This window comes from Scyliorhinus torazame, chromosome 3 (assembly GCF_047496885.1).
Source record: "Scyliorhinus torazame isolate Kashiwa2021f chromosome 3, sScyTor2.1, whole genome shotgun sequence".
Classification (NCBI taxonomy): Eukaryota; Metazoa; Chordata; class Chondrichthyes; order Carcharhiniformes; family Scyliorhinidae; genus Scyliorhinus; species Scyliorhinus torazame.
The window spans coordinates 19665952-19687530 of NC_092709.1; the positions used below are offsets into that span (position 1 = coordinate 19665952).

Below are 21579 nucleotides of genomic sequence, written 5' to 3' on the forward strand. Positions count from 1 at the left end.
TAATCGAGGCGGATAAATGAGTGACACAGCCTCGGATAAAAGCTGCGCCGGATCTCAGATCGCTGCCATAAATGTCAGAGGCTGGGGCAACCGCTTGGCTCTGCGCTTGGGCTTTGTGTCACCCACATTGTGGAGCGGATCTTCAAGCGCCTGGGGCCCCAGCCCGGCCAGGCGCTGCCTGCACTCTGCACAACAAGTGTCAGAAGGAGCTGACTGCTGCCACCTTTCACTCCGCAATTCAACCCGCCCCCGCCCGTTAAAACCACGCAGCAAAGCAGGAGGCTATTCGACAGCGTGCCGCCTCTTCCCAGTCATAGGAACAGACCCCTCTACCTTTTCCAAAGTATAATGACTTCTATACCTGAGCTCCGTCCATCGCCAGGATTCCATAACATCCCCCACCCAACTTTCCCTCTGCCCCCACCCAGCTATTCCCCCCCCCCCCGCTAACCTCCCCACCCAGCTATCCCCCGCTCCCCCACCTAGCTATCTCCCGCCCCCTCACTCAGCTATCTCCCACCCCCACTCAGCTATCTCCCCACCTAGCTATCCCCCGCCCCACCATCCAGCTATTGCCCTCACCCCCCACCCAGCTATCCCCCCTCCCCCACCCAGCTATCCCCCCTCCCCCACCCAGCTATCCCCCCTCCCCCACCCAGCTATCTCCCAACCCCCACCCAGCTATCCCCACCCCACCCAGTTATCCCCCTCCCCCACCCAGCTATCCTCCTCCCCCACCCAGCTATCCCCCTCCCCACCCAGCTATGCCCCTACCCCACCCAGCTATCCCCCTCCCCACCCAGCTATCCCCCTCCCCCACCCAGCTATCCCCCTCCCCCACCCAGCTATCCCCCCTCCCCCACCCAGCTATCCCCCCTCCCCCACCCAGCTATCCCCCCTCCCCCACCCAGCTATCCCCCCTCCCCCACCCAGCCATCCCCCCTCCCCCACCCAGCCATCCCCCCTCCCCCACCCAGCCATCCCCCCTCCCCCACCCAGCCATCCCCCTCCCCCACCCAGCCATCCCCCCTCCCCCACCCAGCCATCCCCCCTCCCCCACCCAGCCATCCCCCCTCCCCCACCCAGCTATCCCCCTCCCTCACCCAGCTATCCCCCCTCCCCCACCCAGCTATTCCCCTTCCCCACCAGACTATCCCACCCCCATCCAGCTATCGCCCCTCCCTCACCCAGCTATCGCCCCTCCCCCACCCAGCTATTGCCCCTCCCCCACCCAGCTATTGCCCCTCCCCCAGCCAGCTATCCCCCCTCCCCAGCCAGCTATCCCCCCTCCCCAGCCAGCTATCACCCCCCACCCAGCCAGCTATCACCCCCCACCCAGCTATCCCCCCTCCCCACCCAGCTATCCCCCCTCCCCACCCAGCTATCCCCCCTCCCCACCCAGCTATCCCCCCTCCCCACCCAGCTATCCCCCCTCCCCACCCAGCTATCCCCCCCTCCCAGCCAGCTATCCCCCCCTCCCCAGCCAGCTATCACCCCCACCCAGTTATCCCCCTCCCCCACCCAGCTATTCCCCTCCCCCACCCAGCTATTCCCCTCCCCCACCCAGCTATTCCCCCTCCCCACCAGACTATCCCCCCTCCCCACCAGACTATCCCCCCTCCCCACCAGACTATCCCCCCTCCCCACCAGACTATCCCACCCCCATCCAGCTATCGCCCCTCCCCCACCCAGCTATCCCCCCTCCCCCACCCAGCTATCCCCCCTCCCCAGCCAGCTATCCCCCACCCCCACCCAGCTATCCCCCACCCCCACCCAGCTATCACCCCCCACCCAGCTATCCCCCCTCCCCACCCAGCTATCCCCCCTCCCCACCCAGCTATCCCCCCCTCCCCAGCCAGCTATCCCCCACCCCCACCCAGTTATCCCCCTCCCCCACCCCCACCCAGTTATCCCCCTCCCCCACCCCCACCCAGTTATCCCCCTCCCCCACCCAGCTATCCCCCCTCCCCACCCAGCTATCCCCCCTCCCCCACCCAGCTATCCCCCCTCCCCCACCCAGCTATCACCCCCCCACCCAGTTATCCCCCTCCCCCACCCAGTTATCCCCCCTCCCCCACCCAGCTATCCCCCCTCCCCCACCCAGCTATCACCCCCTCCACCCAGCTATCCCCCACCCCCACCTAGCTTTCACCCCCTCCACCCAGCTTTCACCCCCCACCCAGTTATCCCCCACCCAGTTATCCCCCACCCAGCTTTCACCCCCCACCCAGTTATCCCCCCCACCCAGTTATCCCCCCCCACCCAGTTATCCCCCCTCCCCCACCCAGCTATCCCCCCTCCCCCACCCAGCTATCCCCCCTCCCCCACCCAGCTATCACCCCTCCCCCACCCAGCTATCACCCCCTCCACCCAGCTATCACCCCCCCCCCCCCACCCAGCTATCCCCCACCCAGCTTTCACCCCCCCACCCAGCTTTCACCCCCCCCACCCAGCTTTCACCCCCCCCCACCCAGCTTTCACCCCCCCCCACCCAGCTTTCACCCCCCACCCAGTTATCCCCCACCCAGCTTTCACCCCCCACCCAGTTATCCCCCACTCTGCCAGCCAGTTGTGATTACTTTTGAAAGTTCTGTTGGGTTTTTTGCACCTTCCTTACAGGCAGTACATCCAAGGTCACAACACCTCTCTGCCTAAAACACTTTACTTCCCTCCCCTTCCCAACCCAATAATCCCAAATATTATCTTTACCAACCATCATGCCAGTGGAAATCGTTTCTGCTTATTTATTCCATTAAACCCCCTCAAAATGTTTGCAGAATTGGTACAGATGGAGCTAGGAACCTGCATCCTCCACACCCTTAACTTCATTGCGCGCAATGGTTTTGTTTGTATCTGTTCCTCTCCCTCTCTCATGGTTCTGACCTTGTTTTCTGTTCAGGCACCGCAAGCGCAGGTCTATGCTAGGAGGCATGTGTCGCTACGGGATTCGGATGGACTGCTGCTGGGGATGGAACCGACGGCCCTGGGGACAGTGTCAGCGTGAGTACCACAACCTGAGAGCATGAGCTTCTACACACAACTCGGGCTTTTAAATACTGCTGGGGCTATTAAATAGAGCTAGGGCTTTTATACTCACAGCAGGGGCTTTTATACTCACAGCAGGGCTATTATACTCACAGCAGGGCTTTTATACTCACAGCAGGGCTTTTATACTCACAGCAGGGCTTTTATACTCACAGCAGGGCTTTTATACTCACAGCAGGGGCTATTATACTCACAGCAGGGGCTATTATACTCACAGCAGGGGCTATTATACTCACAGCAGGGCTATTATACTCACAGCAGGGCTTTTATACTCACAGCAGGGCTTTTATACTCACAGCAGGGCTTTTATACTCACAGCAGGGCTATTATACTCACAGCAGGGGCTTTTATACTCACAGCAGGGCTTTTATACTCACAGCAGGGGCTTTTATACTCACAGCAGGGGCTATTATACACACAGCAGGGGCTATTATACTCACAGCAGGGGTTTATACTCACAGCAGGGGCTTTATACTCACAGCAGGGGCTTTATACTCACAGCAGGGGCTTTATACTCACAGCAGGGGCTTTTATACTCACAGCAGGGCTTTTATACTCACAGCAGGGCTTTATACTCACAGCAGGGCTTTATACTCACAGCAGGGCTTTATACTCACAGCAGGGGCTTTTATACTCACAGCAGGGCTTTTATACTCACAGCAGGGCTATTATACTCACAGCAGGGGCTTTTATACTCACAGCAGGGCTTTTATACTCACAGTAGGGGCTATTATACTCACAGCAGGGGCTTTTATACTCACAGCAGGGCTTTTATACTCACAGCAGGGCTTTTATACTCACAGCAGGGCTTTTATACTCACAGCAGGGCTATTATACTCACAGCAGGGCTATTATACTCACAGCAGGGCTTTTATACTCACAGCAGGGCTTTTATACTCACAGCAGGGCTTTTATACTCACAGCAGGGCTATTATACTCACAGCAGGGGCTTTTATACTCACAGCAGGGCTTTTATACTCACAGCAGGGCTTTATACTCACAGCAGGGCTTTTATACTCACAGCAGGGCTTTTATACTCACAGCAGGGCTTTTATACTCACAGCAGGGCTTTTATACTCACAGCAGGGCTTTTATACTCACAGCAGGGCTTTTATACTCACAGCAGGGCTTTATACTCACAGCAGGGGCTTTTATACTCACAGCAGGGCTTTTATACTCACAGCAGGGGCTTTATACTCACAGCAGGGCTTTTATACTCACAGCAGGGGCTTTATACTCACAGCAGGGGCTTTATACTCACAGCAGGGCTTTTATACTCACAGCAGGGCTTTTATACTCACAGTAGGGGCTATTATACTCACAGCAGGGGCTTTTATACTCACAGCAGGGCTTTTATACTCACAGCAGGGCTTTTATACTCACAGTAGGGGCTATTATACTCACAGCAGGGGCTTTTATACTCACAGCAGGGCTTTTATACTCACAGCAGGGCTTTTATACTCACAGCAGGGCTATTATACTCACAGCAGGGCTATTATACTCACAGCAGGGCTTTTATACTCACAGCAGGGCTTTTATACTCACAGCAGGGCTTTTATACTCACAGCAGGGCTTTTATACTCACAGCAGGGCTTTTATACTCACAGCAGGGCTTTTATACTCACAGCAGGGCTATTATACTCACAGCAGGGCTTTTATACTCACAGGGCTATTATACTCACAGCAGGGCTTTTATACTCACAGCAGGGCTTTTATACTCACAGCAGGGGCTTTTATACTCACAGCAGGGGCTTTTATACTCACAGCAGGGGCTTTTATACTCACAGCAGGGCTATTATACTCACAGCAGGGCTTTTATACTCACAGCAGGGGCTTTTATACTCACAGCAGGGCTTTTATACTCACAGCAGGGCTTTTATACTCACAGCAGGGCTTTTATACTCACAGCAGCGGCTTTTATACTCACAGCAGGGCTATTATACTCACAGCAGGGCTTTTATACTCACAGCAGGGCTATTATACTCACAGCAGGGGCTTTTATACTCACAGCAGGGCTATTATACTCACAGCAGGGCTTTTATACTCACAGCAGGGCTTTTATACTCACAGCAGGGCTTTTATACTCACAGCAGGGGCTTTTATACTCACAGCAGGGCTTTTATACTCACAGCAGGGGCTTTTATACTCACAGCAGGGGCTTTTATACTCACAGCAGGGCTTTTATACTCACAGCAGGGCTTTTATACTCACAGCAGAGGCTTTTATACTCACAGCAGGGCTTTTATACTCACAGCAGGGCTTTTATACTCACAGCAGAGGCTTTTATACTCACAGCAGGGCTTTTATACTCACAGCAGGGCTTTTATACTCACAGCAGGGCTTTATACTCACAGCAGGGCTTTATACTCACAGCAGGGGCTATTATACTCACAGCAGGGCTTTTATACATTCAGCTGATGCTCTGAAATGCAAGTGATGTTATTGTGCACATAGTTGAGGCTGATAAATGCACCCAGGGCTGTTACACACAGTCAGGAGTTTTGCACAAAGCTACTCAAGGGTTTCTAGTCACAATTGGGCTTTTACACACAGCTGGTTTGGGATTTTACACACTTTAAGGGTTTTTATACAACTTGGGCATTTAAGAATTACCAACTGTATTAAGTTGTGTCTTCAAAATGCCAACAGTTATATCACTGGGTAATTATTGGGGGTGTATTATATGCAGCTTGCAGGGTCACTGTCCATTGCAAATGAGACTTTAGTATGGTGCTGGCTGTGGCTGATGTACAGATCTGGAGCTATAAACACAGCAATAACTCTTAAACAATCAGAGAGTTTATTAAACAGCAGATGATCAAAGTGACTATGGCACACACTGTTGACACTGAGGGACATGTACACAGTAGTAAATATCATCTAAATGACTTTGGACAGAGAACTCCCACGGCGTTTATTATTACTGCGGGGGTGGGGGGGTGGGGGGGGGGGTGGGGGTTTGCACAGAGCTGGGTCGTCTGCACAGACCTGGGGCTGGGTGCCTGCACACTGATGATCCTGGTGATATTGTAACATTAGGAACATTCAGCCCAATGAACCTGTTCCACTAGTTAATTAGATCACAGCTGATCTACACCTCAAATCCACTTCCCCAACTTTGCCAAATAGCCCCAGGACAATAAAAACCATCTCAGTCTCCACTTGGCCATTAGCATCCCCCCTTTTGGGGGAGAGCGTTCCACATTCCTGTTACCCTTTGTGAAACATTGCTTCTTGCTTTCGATGCTGAATGGCCCTAGTTTTTATTTTAAGATTGCACCCACTTCATGATTTCCCCATCAGCAAGTTATAATTATATAGCAGCTTTAATGCAATAAGGGACGGAACGGTGGCACAGTGCTGCCTCAAGGCGCCGAGGACTCGGTTTCCATCCTGGACCCGGGTCACTGTCCGTGTGGAGTTTGCACATTCTCCCTGTGTCTGCGTGGGTCTCACCCCCAAAGATGTGCAGGGTAGGTGGATTGGCCGCGCTAAATTGCCCCTTAATTGGAATTTTTTAAAAAACCACTAATGCAATAAAACAACCCAAGCATCTTCACAGGAACACTATAAGACAGAGACACCGAACCACTTAAGGAAGTATTAGGTCCAAAGACCAAAAGCCTGGTCAAACAGGTAGGTTTTAAGGAGCGTCTTAACATTGGATAACGAGATAAAGAAACGGAGAAGTGTAAGGGGAAATTCCAGAGTTTAGGGCTTCTTGAAGTACCTAAGACGAGTAAAGTCACCATAGTCCCAGATGACCCCCGTCTGCTTTCCCCTTTGAGGGGGGAGAGCTGACTGGTGGTGATTTAACCTGAGGGTCACCACACCTCAGGCGAGGGGCAAGGTTGAGAAGGCGGGGCATCCTCAGCCGGCATGGGAATTGAACCCACTCTGTTGGCCTTGCTCTGCATCGCGAAGCAGCTGTCAGGCAAACTAAGCTAAACCTAAGACTACGAATACGTAAATAAGACCTACTGAACGACAACAGAGAGAGGCAAGGCCACAGAGGGATTTGAAAACAAGGATGAAAATTTTAAAATCAAGACATTGATTGACTGGGAGTTGATGTAGGTCGGCGAACACAGGGATGATAGGTGAATGGCACTTGTTGCGAATAAAGACATGGGGAGCAGAGATTTGGATGACTTCCTGTTTATGGAGGGTAGAATGTGGAAGATTAGCCTGGAGCTGAGTCTAGAGGATTAACAGAGACATAACTGAGGCGGCGAAATGACTTTTTCTATGTGCACATTGACGAATTAATCCGCCATGATCTTTTTAATATAAATTTAGAGTACCCAATTATTTTTTTCCAATGCAGGGACAATTTAGCGTGGCCAATCCTCCTACCCTGCTTATTATTTTGGGTTGCGGGGGTGGGAGAATGAGCAAACTCCAGACAGACAGTGACCCGGGGCCGAGATCGAACCCGGGTCCTGGGATGGAGTGGCAGTGCTAACCACTGCACCACCCAGATTAGCTCTGATCTTATTGAAAGACTGATCAGGATTGAGTCCCTGCTCCTAATCGGTATGTTTGTCGGTGCACTATCGATCAGATCACCCCTCAATCATTTATATGGCAAGAAATGCAAGCCGCGTTAGCAGCAAAGTTAACGTGACCCACCCCTCGGTGTGTCCTTCTTTGCACTGCCCCTGGCAACAGCTGGGAGTTTAGATAGAGCCCGGGCTTCGACTGGGGATATAATGTGAAGCCAGTGAAACTGTTAGACAAAGCACCAAAGGCCAATCAACATTAACATATCACCAGGAGAGTTTGCCCATCTGCCCGGGGACACTGGGATCAGGGGCCGATTTCCCCATTGGCCACGACAGGTGAAGAGTTTACACATTGCTGCCGGGGCTCTCGAACGTGAATGGCTTTTAGACAACATTAATCGCTTCTGGCGCGAAGCCGAGGCCAAAGTTTGCACTTCTTGCTTGCCTGGCTTTGGGTATGTGGGGAGCATTTCTATCCTGCTGAGCTTTTCTTTTTGCACGCTTGGACCTCTGCAATCCTGCAAAACCTTGGCGATCGTTGTTGACTCTTTAACTAAAATGCATAATGCTCTTGTCGCCTTGAATGTATTCCAGGTTGTTAAAACGAGTTATAAATTATATATATATATATTTTTTTTAATGCATCTCTCAGTATTCCGGAAAGAAGTGGCCTGAATTAAATCGGGCAGGATAGAGAGCCTGGCTCGGGGACACTGATCCCGAGCGCGTGTTAATTCCTCCACGCGAGGAGAGAGAAAGGCCATTCGTGGCTGTCCTGTAGCCAGAGCCCACAGCATCTGCCTCCCACAGTCAGCACCCCCCTGCTGGTGAGCTTAGGTTGTAATTTACTTCCTTGGCAGCAGGGGGCGGGTTCTCCACAGTCCACCTTTGGGCAGGGAGAACAGGGGGGGGGGGGTTACCAGTTGGTCCAGTTGAGGATTATGGCGTTGGGTTTCAGCACTCTTATATATGAAAAAAAAGAGCACGAGGGGCGGCAGGGTGGCGCTGTGGTTAGCACTGTTGCCTCATGCCACCGAGGACCCGGCTTCGATCCCGGCCCTGGGTCACTGGCCGTGTGGAATTTGCACATTCTCCCCGTGTCTGCGTGGGTCTCACCCCCCACAACCCAAAGATGCGCAGGGTAGGTGGATTGGCCACGCTAAATTGCCCCTTGATTGAAAAAAAATAATCGGGTACCCTAAATTTATTTGGAAATGAGCAAGACGAGAAGTGAGAGAGCCGGTGTTGCCAGAGAGCCTGCCCCAGGGTCGGGTGATCGCCTGGCCAATCCTCGTAGGGTGTGGGTAAAGTCCTCGGAAATTTGGAGGGAGCAGTGAACAAGTTGCGGAGTAGCCATTGAATGTTACCGCACAGAAGGAGACCATTCGGCCCCTCGAACCAGTGGTGGCGCTTTGAAAGAGCAGTCCAATTGGTCCCACTCCTCTTGCTCTTCCCCCATTTCCCCCCCTCCCTTTTCAAATACTCATCCAATTCCTTTTTGAAAGTCATTATTTAACTTGCCTCCACCAACATTTCAGGCAGTACATTCCACGTCATAACTCATTGCATTAAAAAAAACATCTTCTCAGCTTTCCTCTAGTTCTTTTGCCAATTACATTAAACCCGTGATCTTTGGCTAACTGTCCCCCCCTCACCCTGCCAGTGAAAACAGCTTATCCCTGTCTACTCTATCAAAGCCTTTCCGAATGTGAACACCTCAATTACATTTCTCTTTCACCTTCTCTCTATTAAGGAGAACAAAGCCAGCTTCTTTACTCTTTTCCCATAAGAGAAGGCCCTCATCCCCGGCCCCGCTGTAGTAAATAATCTCTGCACAGTACTCCAGACGAGTATTAACCAGTCTTGTAAAAAGATTTAGCGTAGCTCCTTGCTTTTGTTGTCTCTGCCTCGAGTCCAGCCCACCTTATGAACTTCAGAAACTGCTGGACAATCTCAGCAGGTCTGACAGCGGCTGTGGAGAGAGAACGGAGCTAAAGTTTCGAGCCTGGGTGACTATTTGTCAAAACTCCGACAGAGTCATCCAGGCTCGGAACGTTAGCTCCATTCCCTCTCCACAGACGCTGCCAGATCCGCTGAGATTGCCCAGCGTCTTCGGTTTTTGTTTCAGCTTCCAGCATCCGGAGTAATTAGCGTTTAACCTTATCAACTTGCCCTGCCACCTCAGAGATGTGTGTGTGTGTGTGTGTGTGTGTGTGTCAAACCCCCATTTCTCATCCTCAGGAATGGGAATTCCCAATAGATCTAAACTAATTGCATTTTTGTTAATTTCACTGTCCACTGCTGGTAATTCTGCAGTCACTAGCGAATGATAAAACCCTAATACCCCCAGCAAGAAGGTAGTTTAAGAGGCTGGGGAAGGGGGAGGGGTATTATGCAACACGTTTAAATCCCATCAATTTCGCTATCATTGTATCAGCATTTCGCCAAACAGCTCCCATGGCCCTAAAGCTCTGCCTCACTCACATACCCAGCAGCAACGAGGAGTTATGTATCATAGAATCAATCATGGGCAACACGGTGGCACAGTGGTTAGCACTGCTGCCTCACGACACTGAGGACCCAGGTTTGATCCTGGCCCCGGGTCACTGTCCGTGTGGAGTTTGCACATTTTCCCCTGTTATCTGCGTGGGTCTCAGCCCCACAACCCAAAGATGTGCAGGCTAGGTGGACTGGCCACGCTAAATTGCCCCTTCATTGGAAAAAGAAGAATTGGGTTCTCTAAATTAAAAAAAAAATGCACCATAGCATCATACTAGGGGGCCATTGTTCCATTGAATCCCTGCTTGCTCTTTGAAGGAGCAACCCAATTAGCCCCACGTGCCCGTGCTTGCCCCTTGTATTTGTGCATTGCCCCTATCACAGACCTATGTGTGTAAACATCCATTTCTCATCGTCAGGAACAGCTGAAGGTTCAGATCATTGAGAGGATTAGCTCTCTGAGCTCTCTGCACATAGCAAGGTATAACTTAATTTTCCCACTCAAATTGGAGCTGTAATAAGAAGCACAATAACTATCCTGTACGAACGCAATTAATGCCAATGTTCTACTTTCAGACACAAAGCTTCGTCATCGGGTGTCTTGCCAATTTCAAGGTCTGGCTTCTCCGTTTTTAGAAATCCAAATTCTTCCTTTTATCAAATGTAGCCCAATAATATAATTGACTTAATTTACTTGCTCTAACCTTTAATTTTATGTCGAAGAATCACAGAATTGTTACGGCGCACAAGGAGGCCATGTGGCCCATCCAAACGAGCATTGTGACTTAGCGCCATTCCCCTGTCTGGTTTAGCTCGGTGGGCTAGACAGCTGGTTTGTAATGCAGAATATGACCAGCAGCGCGGGTTCAATTCCCGTACCAGCTTACCCGAACAGGCGCCGGAATGTGGCGACTGGGGGCTTTTCACAGTAACCTCATACTTGCGACAGTACCCCGTACCCCTGCACATTGTTTCTATTCCAATAATCATCCAGCGCCTGCTGACCTGCCTCCACCACATTTCCAGGCCGTGCATTCCAGACCCAACCACTCGCTGTGTGGAAAGGTTTTCCCCTCACATCACGTTTGCTTCTTTTGCAAATCACCTTAAATCTGTGCCCCTCTCGTTCTTGTTCCTTATACGAGGGGGTACGGTTTCTCTACTCTGTCCAGCCCCCTCATGGTTTCGAACACCTCTATCAAATCTCCTCTTCGCCACCTTCTCTCCAAGGAGTAACTCTCCAATCCATCCTCATCACAGAAGTTTCTCATCCCTGGAACCATTCTTGTGAACCTTTTTCGCCCTCTCTCCAATGTGTGCTGTGAGGCTGCCCGATAAGATTCTTATAGAATACTCTAGAAGGCAAAAGAAACTTTGGGTACCAGCTGATGATGGTAACAGAGGTGACTTCTACAGCGCACTGGGATGAATTGATATTGTTTGCTTGCTGATAAATTGCAAAGCTAGAGTTCCTCATCAAGACGTATTTCACGGTGCCAAATGCACTTATCCTAGCTGGATAGTGGTGAATGCCTCCTTTGGACTGGGTGATTACCACTGTGAATCAGTGAAGAAGAGGCAATTGCAGCAAATGCTGACTGACCTGCCAAGAAAACCAATGAATGGCTGAATTGAGAGGCAGGCCAAGGGGAGAGAAACATGTCTATTTCACGTGCTGCGCTCATTAATATGATTGGTTAATTCTGCGTTTGCAGAGTAGTTTTTGACCATCAAAAACAATTCCTTTGTGATCCATGTTATGTGTACCAGAGAGTTTTCAATGTTGTATGTGGGTGTGTGTGTGCGAGTGGCGTGCTGACAAAATCAAGGCCAGCCTCCTAAAAAGGGTCTGGAATTCTCTGGATATTTGTTTTCCAGCTTTCATCCCGTTAATGCAGAGAATATGTCGAGTAACGTACCCTCTGAAAGGTTAGCTTAACATCTTTCTTACAATAATCTTGTTAACTCGTGGCTTGAAGACAGGGTATGTGAAGAATAGAGTGACCTCAATGACCGGTGTCAGACGTGGCTCAGTGTTAGTCCGCTTGCCATTGAGTCAGAGGCTTGCGGGGCCCATGTCCCATTACAGGGGCTGCAGCACAACAGGCAAGAGATACTCCCTAACTGCACTGATGGTGTGCTATACTGCCAGAGGTGCCGTCTTTTGTTGTTAAACTTGAGGCCCTGGTCTGTCAACATATAAGGACAGATTATCAAAGAAGAACAGGGGAGTTATCAACATTTATCCCTCATGCAGACATCACTAAAACAGGTAATCTAGTCATTACCACATTGCCATGTTGTGGATCTTGCTGTTTACAAATTGGCTGCAGTGTTCCCCACATTTCAACGACAATGGCGCTTCAAAAGTACCTTGGGTGTGAAGTGCTTTGCAATATCCCGAGGTGCTAAATAAAAGCAAGTTTTTCTTTCTGTTGAGATGTAAACAGAGAGATGATGGCCTCTTTTGTGGGCAATAAATCGCAACAACAACGGTATGTTTCTTATTTGGTGTCAATATCTGTTCTCCAGGTCTGGGGAAAGTAGCAACTATCCGACGCGGAGCTCCCTCTGACATATTCTCAGAGACGTGAGACTAGGAAAAGGTTGCACAGGTTTCCTGCATTTATGGGGTGACCATTTATTATTTAAAACGAATGCTGACATCTCAACAGCAGGATATTATTTGTAGCTGCCCTGTCAACACTGCTCGTAATCCCTGGCCCCAGCTGCTGTCTCCTGGTGGTTGCTAGGCTATAGGGGGGCATGTTCTGATTCCAGGTGCAACACTGAAATATAACTGGGAACACAGTAACTTGGATTGCCCCCGTTAGTTCCCATGAAAATACATTTTTATTTTCAATGCAAAAATAACTCACTACCAGTCTTGTCACCAGTGAGTTACGACACTGTTTGAAATTAATGTTATTCTCAAAAGCATGGGACAGCGTACATGCAGCATGGTAGCATTGTGATTAGCACTGTTGCTTCAGAATGCCAGGGTCTCAGGTTTCATTCCCGGCTTGGGTCACTGTCTGTGCGGAGTCTGCACGTTCTCCCGTGTCTGCGTGGGTTTCCTCCGGGTGCTCCGGTTTCCTCCCACAAATCCCGAAAGACGTGCTTTTTAGGTGAATTGGACATTCTGAATTCTCCCTGTGTACCCGAACAGGCGCCGGAACGTGGCGAAGTGGGGATTTTCACAGTAACTTCATTGCAGTGTCAATGTAAGCCTACATGTGACAATAAAGATTGTTATTATTATTATTATTATTGAGGAATTGTCGAGCAAAAGGTCAGACTATCATTATTTGGAAAGACTTATAATAATTTTTTGAGGGCAGATCACGACCAGATATGTGGGGAGAGCTAGAGGAGCAGATGAAGCCACAACAGGCTGAATAGTTTCTTGACAATTCTTTCAGTTTCGTTGGGGAGTTGGGGAGTGGGGGGCAGCTAGTGACCTTTTACTGCCAGTGTCTGACATCTCCCTCTCTAAAGGGGGTCTATACACCAGAGTAGAGCCTGGACAACAAAAAGATTCAGAGCTGTTTAATAGCTCTGATTCCCTAATTTCAAAAATTGAGTTTGCTGTGCCCAGTAACGTTCGGGGCATCTGTGCCCATTCACTCGCGTGGGCGGTTCAGTGGGCACTGTTCATCGTTCCGGGCGAAGTGCCTGCAAGTTAAATGTGGGAATTGTCCAAGAGGATGCCAGAAGCTGCTGTGTAAGTGGCCAGTTTCTAAATGCAAACCTTTCAATAGTTTGAGGTTTGTTTGTTCATCTTGCGTGATTCAAGCGTGGGATACTGAATAAACATTAAACCAGACCACCATGAAGTAAATCTCCTGCACAAAGGAGGTACCAAAATGACAAAAGGAAATAAATACACTATCTAACTCTTCCCCCCTCCCCCCCGATCTCCAATAAACCTGTCTTTGGGAACTGTACAAAGAGTGTGTAATGGGAGAAAGTGCAATGTGGGATATCCATGCCCAGCTTTTTCCATCGAATCTTACCTGAAGGTGCTTGCTGGGGTACAGTTCCGCAGGGAAAGGATGCTCCCGTTTGCCTTTTCCCAACTGGCTGTTCCTCTGGTTGGTGAGCGTTGACGAGCTACTCAATGACAGGAGTCTTTACACCGCCCTTATCCCAAATCCATTCATACCCAGTGCTCTTTGTGGGATCTTGCTGTGTGCGAATTGGCCGCTGCGCTGCCCACATTCGAACAATGGCTACACTTCAAAGGGATTTCATTGATCTCTCTGCAGAAACTGTCTGGCCTGCTTAGTTCTCCAGCATTTTTTGTTCTTATTTCAAATTTCCAGCATCTGCAGTATTTTGCTTTTCATACATAATCTATTTCTCAAAAGTACATTAAGCTCACGTTTAAAGTTTAACAATGACATAACCGGGTGGCTTTCATTTTAGCGTTCAATTTGACATTGATACCTATCATTAAGACGTGCAATTTGTTTCGGGATTCTGCATTTCATTTTATTCATCAATAACTCAGTTGTGAGAATGGAGAGTCTCACATCCAGGTTTGCTGGTGTCACCATGTTAGCGTAGATGGGCGCAGGAGGTTGCAAAGGGATATTGATATTGTGAGTTGGAAAAGCTATGGCAGAATTGGGGAGGCGGTGGCGCAGTGGTATTGTCACTGGACTAGTTAACCAGAGACTCCGAGTAATGCTCTGGGGACCCAGGTTCGAATCCCGCCACTGCAGGTGGTGAAATTTGAATTCAATAAAAATCTGGAATTAAAAGTCTAATGATGACCATCAAACCCTTGTCGATTGTCGTAAAAACCCATCTGGTTCACTAATGTCCTTTAGGGAAGGAAATCTGCCGTCCTTACCTGGTCTGGTCTACATGTGATTCCAGACCCACAGCAATGTGGTTGACTCCTAACTACCCACTCAAGGGCAATTAGGGATGGGCAATAAATGCTGGCACAGCCTGCGATGCCCACGTCCCGTGAACGAATTCAGTCTTGGGAAGTGTGAAATCATCCACTTTTGATCCAAGGAAGATAGATCAGAGAATGTTTTTAAATGGTAAGAAGCTAGGAACTGTGAAAGAGCAAAGAGATTTAGTAGTCCCAATGCAGAAATCACTCAAACCATTCACTTTATCTCTAATATCATGCTGTTATGCAAAGGGGCGAAAGTTATGGTTCTATAACATTCTGGTTAGACTGCATCATCATTGCTTTCAATTGTGGGCAGTGCATCTCAGGAAGTTTAGATCATCCTGAGATTAAATTCTGAGGACAGGTTGCGTGGATTAGTCCTGCATTCTCTTGCGTGTAAGAAATTGAGGGGTGATCTAATTACGTAGGAACACAGGAACAGGAATAGGCCATTCAGCCCCTCGAGCCTATCCCACCATTCAATGAGATCATGGTTAATCTGTGGCTAATTTAACTATTTAAAATGCTCAAATGACAAGTTAGAGAGAAACTATTTCCTCTGGTAGGAGATTCCAGAACAAGGGGGCATAACCTTAAAATTAGGGCTGCCATTCAGAGGTGGCGTCAGAAAACACACCTTCACACAAAGGTTAGTGGAAATCTGGAACTTTCTTCCCCAAAAAGATAAGGATGGACGAATTGAAAGTTTAAAAACTAAGACCAGTCGAGTTTTGTTCGGCATCAGTACTCTTCTTCTTAGACAGTCCCTTGGGATCGAAGATGACTCGCTTCCACTCGGCTTTGCTGGATTCTGAGATAGATGATTAAGTCGAGTGTGCGATCTGCAGACCCGACCACCAGCAGGCTGATGGTGCTTGAGGGTCAGCTAGATGGGTTGTTTAGAGGTTTGTACGCTCCCACCTCGACCTCGCCTCTGCATATTCCTGACGCAGTCTCCTGATGTGCTCGGTGCTTTCCCGAATAATCCTTCTCCATTTTGGTTGGTCACAAGCCGGGGATTCCCATGAGTCAGCGGGGATGTATGCCCTCCTGAAATATTTCCACTGTCCTGGGAGTCTCCTGAGGTCTGATAGAGCCGTTGTTTCACAAGTCTGATGTCAGACATTTGAGCAGAGCTGGGCATGTTGGCCTGGGCGAGGACGCTGCCGTTGGACAGTCTTCTTGCCACCACATTTGGAGGACCTTCAGAAGGCACCACTGACGGTACTTCTCCAGTGCTTTGAGGTGCTTTCTGTGGGCTGTCCAAGCCTCTGGAACACATGGCGGCATGTGGATCCCTACTGCCTGCTAGACCATGATCTTAGTCTCTGCTTTGAGTTCCCGGCACTCAAATGCCTTTTCCTTGGTCAGCCAAAGGTTGAGTTTAATTTTTTTTTTCGAGAACCCAGTTATTTTTTCCAATTAAGGGGCAATTTAGCGTGGCCAATCCACCTAACCTGCACATCTTTGGGTTGTGGGGGTGAAACCCACGCAGACACGGGGAGAATGTGCAAACTCCACACGGACAGTGACCCAGGGCCAGGATTCGAACCCGGGTCCTCAGTGCCGCACTCCCAGTGCTAACCACTGCGCCACCATGCCCTAGTCAAAGGTTGAGTCGGTGCATTGGAGGCGATGGTGAATTCTGTCGTCTGTGCCGTCCATCATCTTGAGGAGGTTCCCAAGATACAGCAAATGATCCTCACATTCCAGGATCTTGCTGTTGATCTTAATTGAAAGTGGGAGGTGTTGTGCCGTGGGAGCTGATTGGAAGAGGACCTGGAGTCGGTTGCTGAGTCAGCACACGCACATGAGTGGATATTATGGAATACAGAACCGAGGCAGGCAAATGGAGTTAACATATTGATTAGCATTTCCATAATCTGCCGTTTGAGGTCTTAACAGCTCTGTAGTTGTCCATGTTTCAAAATGGTGGCTGTCGCGCTGTAAATCCTTCCGAATATCTTTGCGTTTTGGTGAATTCAGAGTGCGGACACTGAGCAGATTTTGATGCTGTGTTTTATAAATTGTTTCATTCCTTCTTTTCTCCCTCTCTTCCTACATTCACTGTTTCCCGTCCAGACCTCTTGCTTTTGGTTCTCCACAATATTGCTCTTGAACTGTCCACAGGACAGCCCAGGAAGAACAAAAGTTTTTATTTTCCCTTTCTACCCTCTCTTGTTACCGTGCCAATTGTATATTTTCTGTATTTGTGTGGACTTCCTGTCACCTTATTTCATTTTTATCAGTACTCCTATTCTGCTGTCTCACTGGGGTAGTTTTGCATCTCCAAATGACTATTCATTCTGGGACCCCGGTATTGAGTGGTGATCGGAAGATTGCCTTGCTCACCTAATGTCTGTACCTATATTCATGAAGGCCGCTTCTTCTCAACCCTGCCCCTCGCCTGAGGTGTGGTGACCCTCAGGTTAAATCACCACCAGTCAGCTCTCCCCCTCAAAGGGGAAAGCAGCCTGCGGTTACCTGGGACTGTGGCGACTTTACCTTTGGCTATGTTCAAGAGCGAGAAGCAGTTTATTTTACCCAATCCTGATACGTTACAGAACTGACAGGCCGGGATCTTCCGCACTCCCGTAGCGTGTTTTCCTGCGGCAGAGGCAGATCGGCATTGTCCGTCCATCCCGCCGAGGTCCATGGCGCTCCGTATGGCTCGCCCGGCACGTCGCTGGGAAACCCACGGTGGGGGAGGGGGTGGTCGCCTTTGGCGGGTCTGGGAAATCCCGCCCGGCAGGAAGAGTTGGAAAATCCCGCCCCCTTGCAGCTGATTTCAGAACATGTAAATATTCGGCCATGACGGCTGGTGGGAAGAACATTGGAACAAGAAAGACTTGCATTTATATAGTGCCTTTTAAAGCTATCAGATATCCCAAAGCATCTTTGAAGAATAGTCACTGTTGCAGGGATGTGCATCAGCCAATTTACACAATCCGAGGTCCCACAAACCTCAACATAATAATGACGAGATCGTCTGTTCATAACGCAGATTTTTTTTTAACTTCAGGATGTTTCAAAGCACTTTGCAACCAAGGAAATACTGTCATTGTCTTAATTTAATTTGCGGCGAATGGGTCAAACTGAACAGGTTTTGCACTGGAGTCAGATCCTGCTGCAGCAACCTCCTCCGTTGGGGACCCCGTTACTCACCCCATGCACGTGTGGCGAAGTGCAAACCATGGTGCATATACTCGACAAGTACCCCAACCTGTGCTTCAGTGGCGCCCGCACTGCCCTACGCCAGACCTCACTGCCCTAAGCCAGGCCTCACTGCCCCACGCCAGGCCTCACTGCCCCACGCCAGGCCTCACTGCCCTACGCCAGGCCTCACTGCCCTACGCCAGGCCTCACTGCCCCACGCCAGGCCTCACTGCCCTACGCCAGGCCTCACTGCCCCACGCCAGGCCTCACTGCCCCACGCCAGGCTGCACTGCCCTATGCCAGGCCTCACTGCCCCACGCCAGGCCTCACTGCCCTACGCCAGGCCTCACTGCCCCACGCCAGGCCTCACTGCCCTACACCAGGCTGATGAGGATGCTGCTGACTGGCTGAAGAATCTCAGATTTGACATCCAGTTATTCATCAATGCCTGCAATCGTAGCCGTGGCAACGTAATGACCATAGCAGTCAAGATGTGCATCGCCGGGCAGCACGGTGGCACAGTGAGTAGCACTGCAGTCTCACAACGCCGAGGTCCCAGGTTCGATCCCTGCTCTGGGTCGCTGTCCGTGTGGAGTTTGCACATTCTCCCCTTGTTTCCGTGGGTTTCACCCCCACAACCCAAAAAGATGTGCAGGGTAGGTGGATTGAACCTGCTAAATTGCCCCTTAATTGGAAAATATGAATTGGGTACTCTAAATTTATTATTAAAAAATATGTGCATCGCAAGGCCTCACAACCAGAAATGAGATAAATGAGTGAGTGTTAGGCAGAACTCCCTTGCTGCTCCCCCGAATAATACCGTGGTATAACTTGCATTTATTTAGGAGGGCTGGGGGCAGGTTCAGGTCAACACCCTTCCCAAAAGACAACATGGTACCCTGGAAGTGTCAGCCTTAGATTATGTGGTCAAGTCCTGAGTGGGAGCCCTTCTGACTTGAAGGTGAGAGTGTGACCATCTGAGCCACAGCTGACACCTGAGGCGGTTTAATAGCTATTGCCATTTGAGTAGTTCACATACAGTTATTTGGTTTAAAAATGACTTGCGATCGATCAATTACAATGCAAGACTAATGAGAAACTCTTCATGTGTTGCTCCGTTCTCGGTAGAGTTTGATCTGATGTACAGTCAGTTCACGTCACAAACTGAATGCCATATTTTTCCTCGTCAAATCAAAACCAGCAAAACGTATTTGGATCTGATGTTACACTGGTTGGGGTCAGAGTTCTTTCACTCTCGCCGATAGAGCCGGAGAACAAATGACTAAATCGCCTTTCCAATCGAACTCCCACACCTGCTGTTGTGATTTTTTTTTTCCAATCCTGGGATGTGGGCGATGTTGGCAAGGTCGGCATCTAATATTGCCCATTTCTAATTGCCCTTGAGAAAGGAGATAAAGAGATCACAAATAAAACTTCAGGTCAGCAAATACTGGAGGATTCCAAACATTGCAATCCCGTTCTGGGGAAGTGTGGCAATGTTGTCGTCTTTTCCCCTGAAAACACTCACTTTTTATCTTCACTTTGGCCGCCGGTCACTTGGCCCCCCCCCGGTCACTGATGCCCCCCCACCCCCTGGTCACAAATGTCCCCCCTGGTCACTGATGCTCCCCCTGGCCACTGCTACGCACTCGTCACTGCTGCCCACCGGTCACTGCTGTTCGCTAGGCACTAGTGCCCGCCAGTCATTGGCACCTGTCAGTCACAAATAATTTTTACTTACACAACGCAAGGCGTCATGAACCAAGGTGAGAGGTTTTTTTCTTCTTTTTCTTGTGTGTGGAGTGACATTATTGTAAAGGCATTTTCCAATCGCTGTGTTTCCTTTCTCTGTTCAAAGTTTCTCTTCGATGTTCTCTTACCACTCTGCATTATCTAATTTCAGAACTACTAATAATGTGGAACCAGATGAAAGCTGTTTCAGTCACCCTCACCCTAATCAGCCTCCCTCCCTTTAATGAGCCGGTGGGTGCTGTTCATATTCTGTCATTCTCCAAACGGAAGTTAGCGACTTCCAGTCTCCTTCTACCACATTAAGAGCAACTTAAAAGAAACATTTCTGACGTAATGTCAATATGAATTATAATGCAGTCGAGTGCACAGTTCATACTTTTGGCCCTTGACACGTTACTGGATCATAGCAAAATTAAACATTATAATCAATTGATAACTTTCTTTGAACCGGCAGTGAAAGTTGAAGAGAATATAGTCTGCCGTTCTGTTTTTCCTCCCCTGTTCAATGCAGGTGCGCTTTGGCAGAGGTGAGATTTGGGGGACAGTAAACGTTACAGGTGCCCTGTGAGAATCACGCAGCTAATCCGGATTTATCAACTTCTTCTGTCATGGAACAATTCATGAAACCGTACAGGCATACAACAGAGATAATAGCTACGGCAGCCCTTTGAAAGAGACATCTCGATTGTCCAACTACCCGTAATCTGTCCCCCATGCAAGTTTTTCCTTTCCCCCAATTCCCTACTAATTCTTCAATCGAATCTGCATGCCAGGTTATCAAAACTCTCCACCCCTCCACTCTGCCTCTTCTGCCAGATAAACTAAAAATGGATTTCAATCCTGATCATTCGATATGGCAACAGCAATCTTCTTTTGGCTATTTTTCTTACTGGTCTCAATTTCCGTGCGCCTGCAAAAATTGTTATTGCAGCTCATTTCCCAATGTTTCCTTTCCATAAGAACGTAAGCAATTAGAGCAGGAGTTGGCCCTATAGTCCTCTCAAGCCGGCTACGCCATTCAATAAGTTTGTGACTGATCTTCTACTTCAACTCTGCTTTCCTGCCCTGCTCCCCTATCACCTGATTCCCTTTAGTGTCTGATTCCAATGTTTTCCTCGGGCTCTCACTCACTCTGGCCTAATGGTAGCAAAGGTCTTGACAGCTGTTCATCCCTTCGCCCGTTCCTCACAGCCGAGCCTGGATGGCTTCAGCGAGCTTCACAGCCTCGGAGGGCATCGCCTGTGATGCCCGCAGCCGTGCCCCTTGCCTGCCAGGTGTCACTGGAAAATAATCAAAGAGTGCTGAATTCTCCCATTCCCACCTGCCCACCGCCTCACCTGAGACCAAAGTACTGAGGCCAGGTTGTGACTTCTTAATTCCCCTGCCAAGGCTAGCTAGCTTCAGCAGAGATGAAGGGTTGGGGTTCCTGCTACGTGTGGTGTAGAGTACTTACTACTAGGTGCTCTGCACCCCTCGTTATAAATATATATATCAAGTTAAGTCAGAATTGTGCAGCAAAACAAAGGCCAACACATTGAGCATAAGACAAGGCCAAGTTACTTGACGGAAAATAGCACTAACATTGCAGATAGTAAAATGTTCTTCCACAATGTCTGTCAAACCCAATTACCCGTCTTCCACTTTTGAGGAAGGTCCTGTGCTGTCTTATTCTAATCCTTGGCAACATTTCTTCTTGTCTCTGAGACTTAT

The 21579-nt window shown here is 49.4% G+C and overlaps 1 protein-coding gene and 1 long non-coding RNA gene across 3 annotated transcripts in view; one reads left to right on the top strand and one right to left on the bottom strand.

Annotated features, from left to right (window-relative positions):
* Positions 1–21579, bottom strand: part of LOC140408326 (uncharacterized) — a 125834-nt gene that overhangs the window by 29356 nt on the left and 74899 nt on the right. The gene's annotated exons all lie outside the window — the stretch shown is intronic.
* Positions 2878–21579, top strand: part of npnta (nephronectin a) — a 79577-nt gene continuing 60875 nt past the window's right edge. Inside the window, exons 1-2 of one of the 2 annotated variants that reach the window (XM_072495357.1) lie at positions 2881–3000; positions 11928–11978. In XM_072495357.1, the coding sequence (XP_072351458.1) occupies positions 2919–3000; positions 11928–11978 (133 nt within the window). In that variant the 5' untranslated portion in view covers positions 2881–2918. Of the gene's footprint in view, positions 3001–11927; positions 11979–21579 lie in introns of both variants that reach the window. The other variant, XM_072495358.1, reaches the window with a different exon arrangement.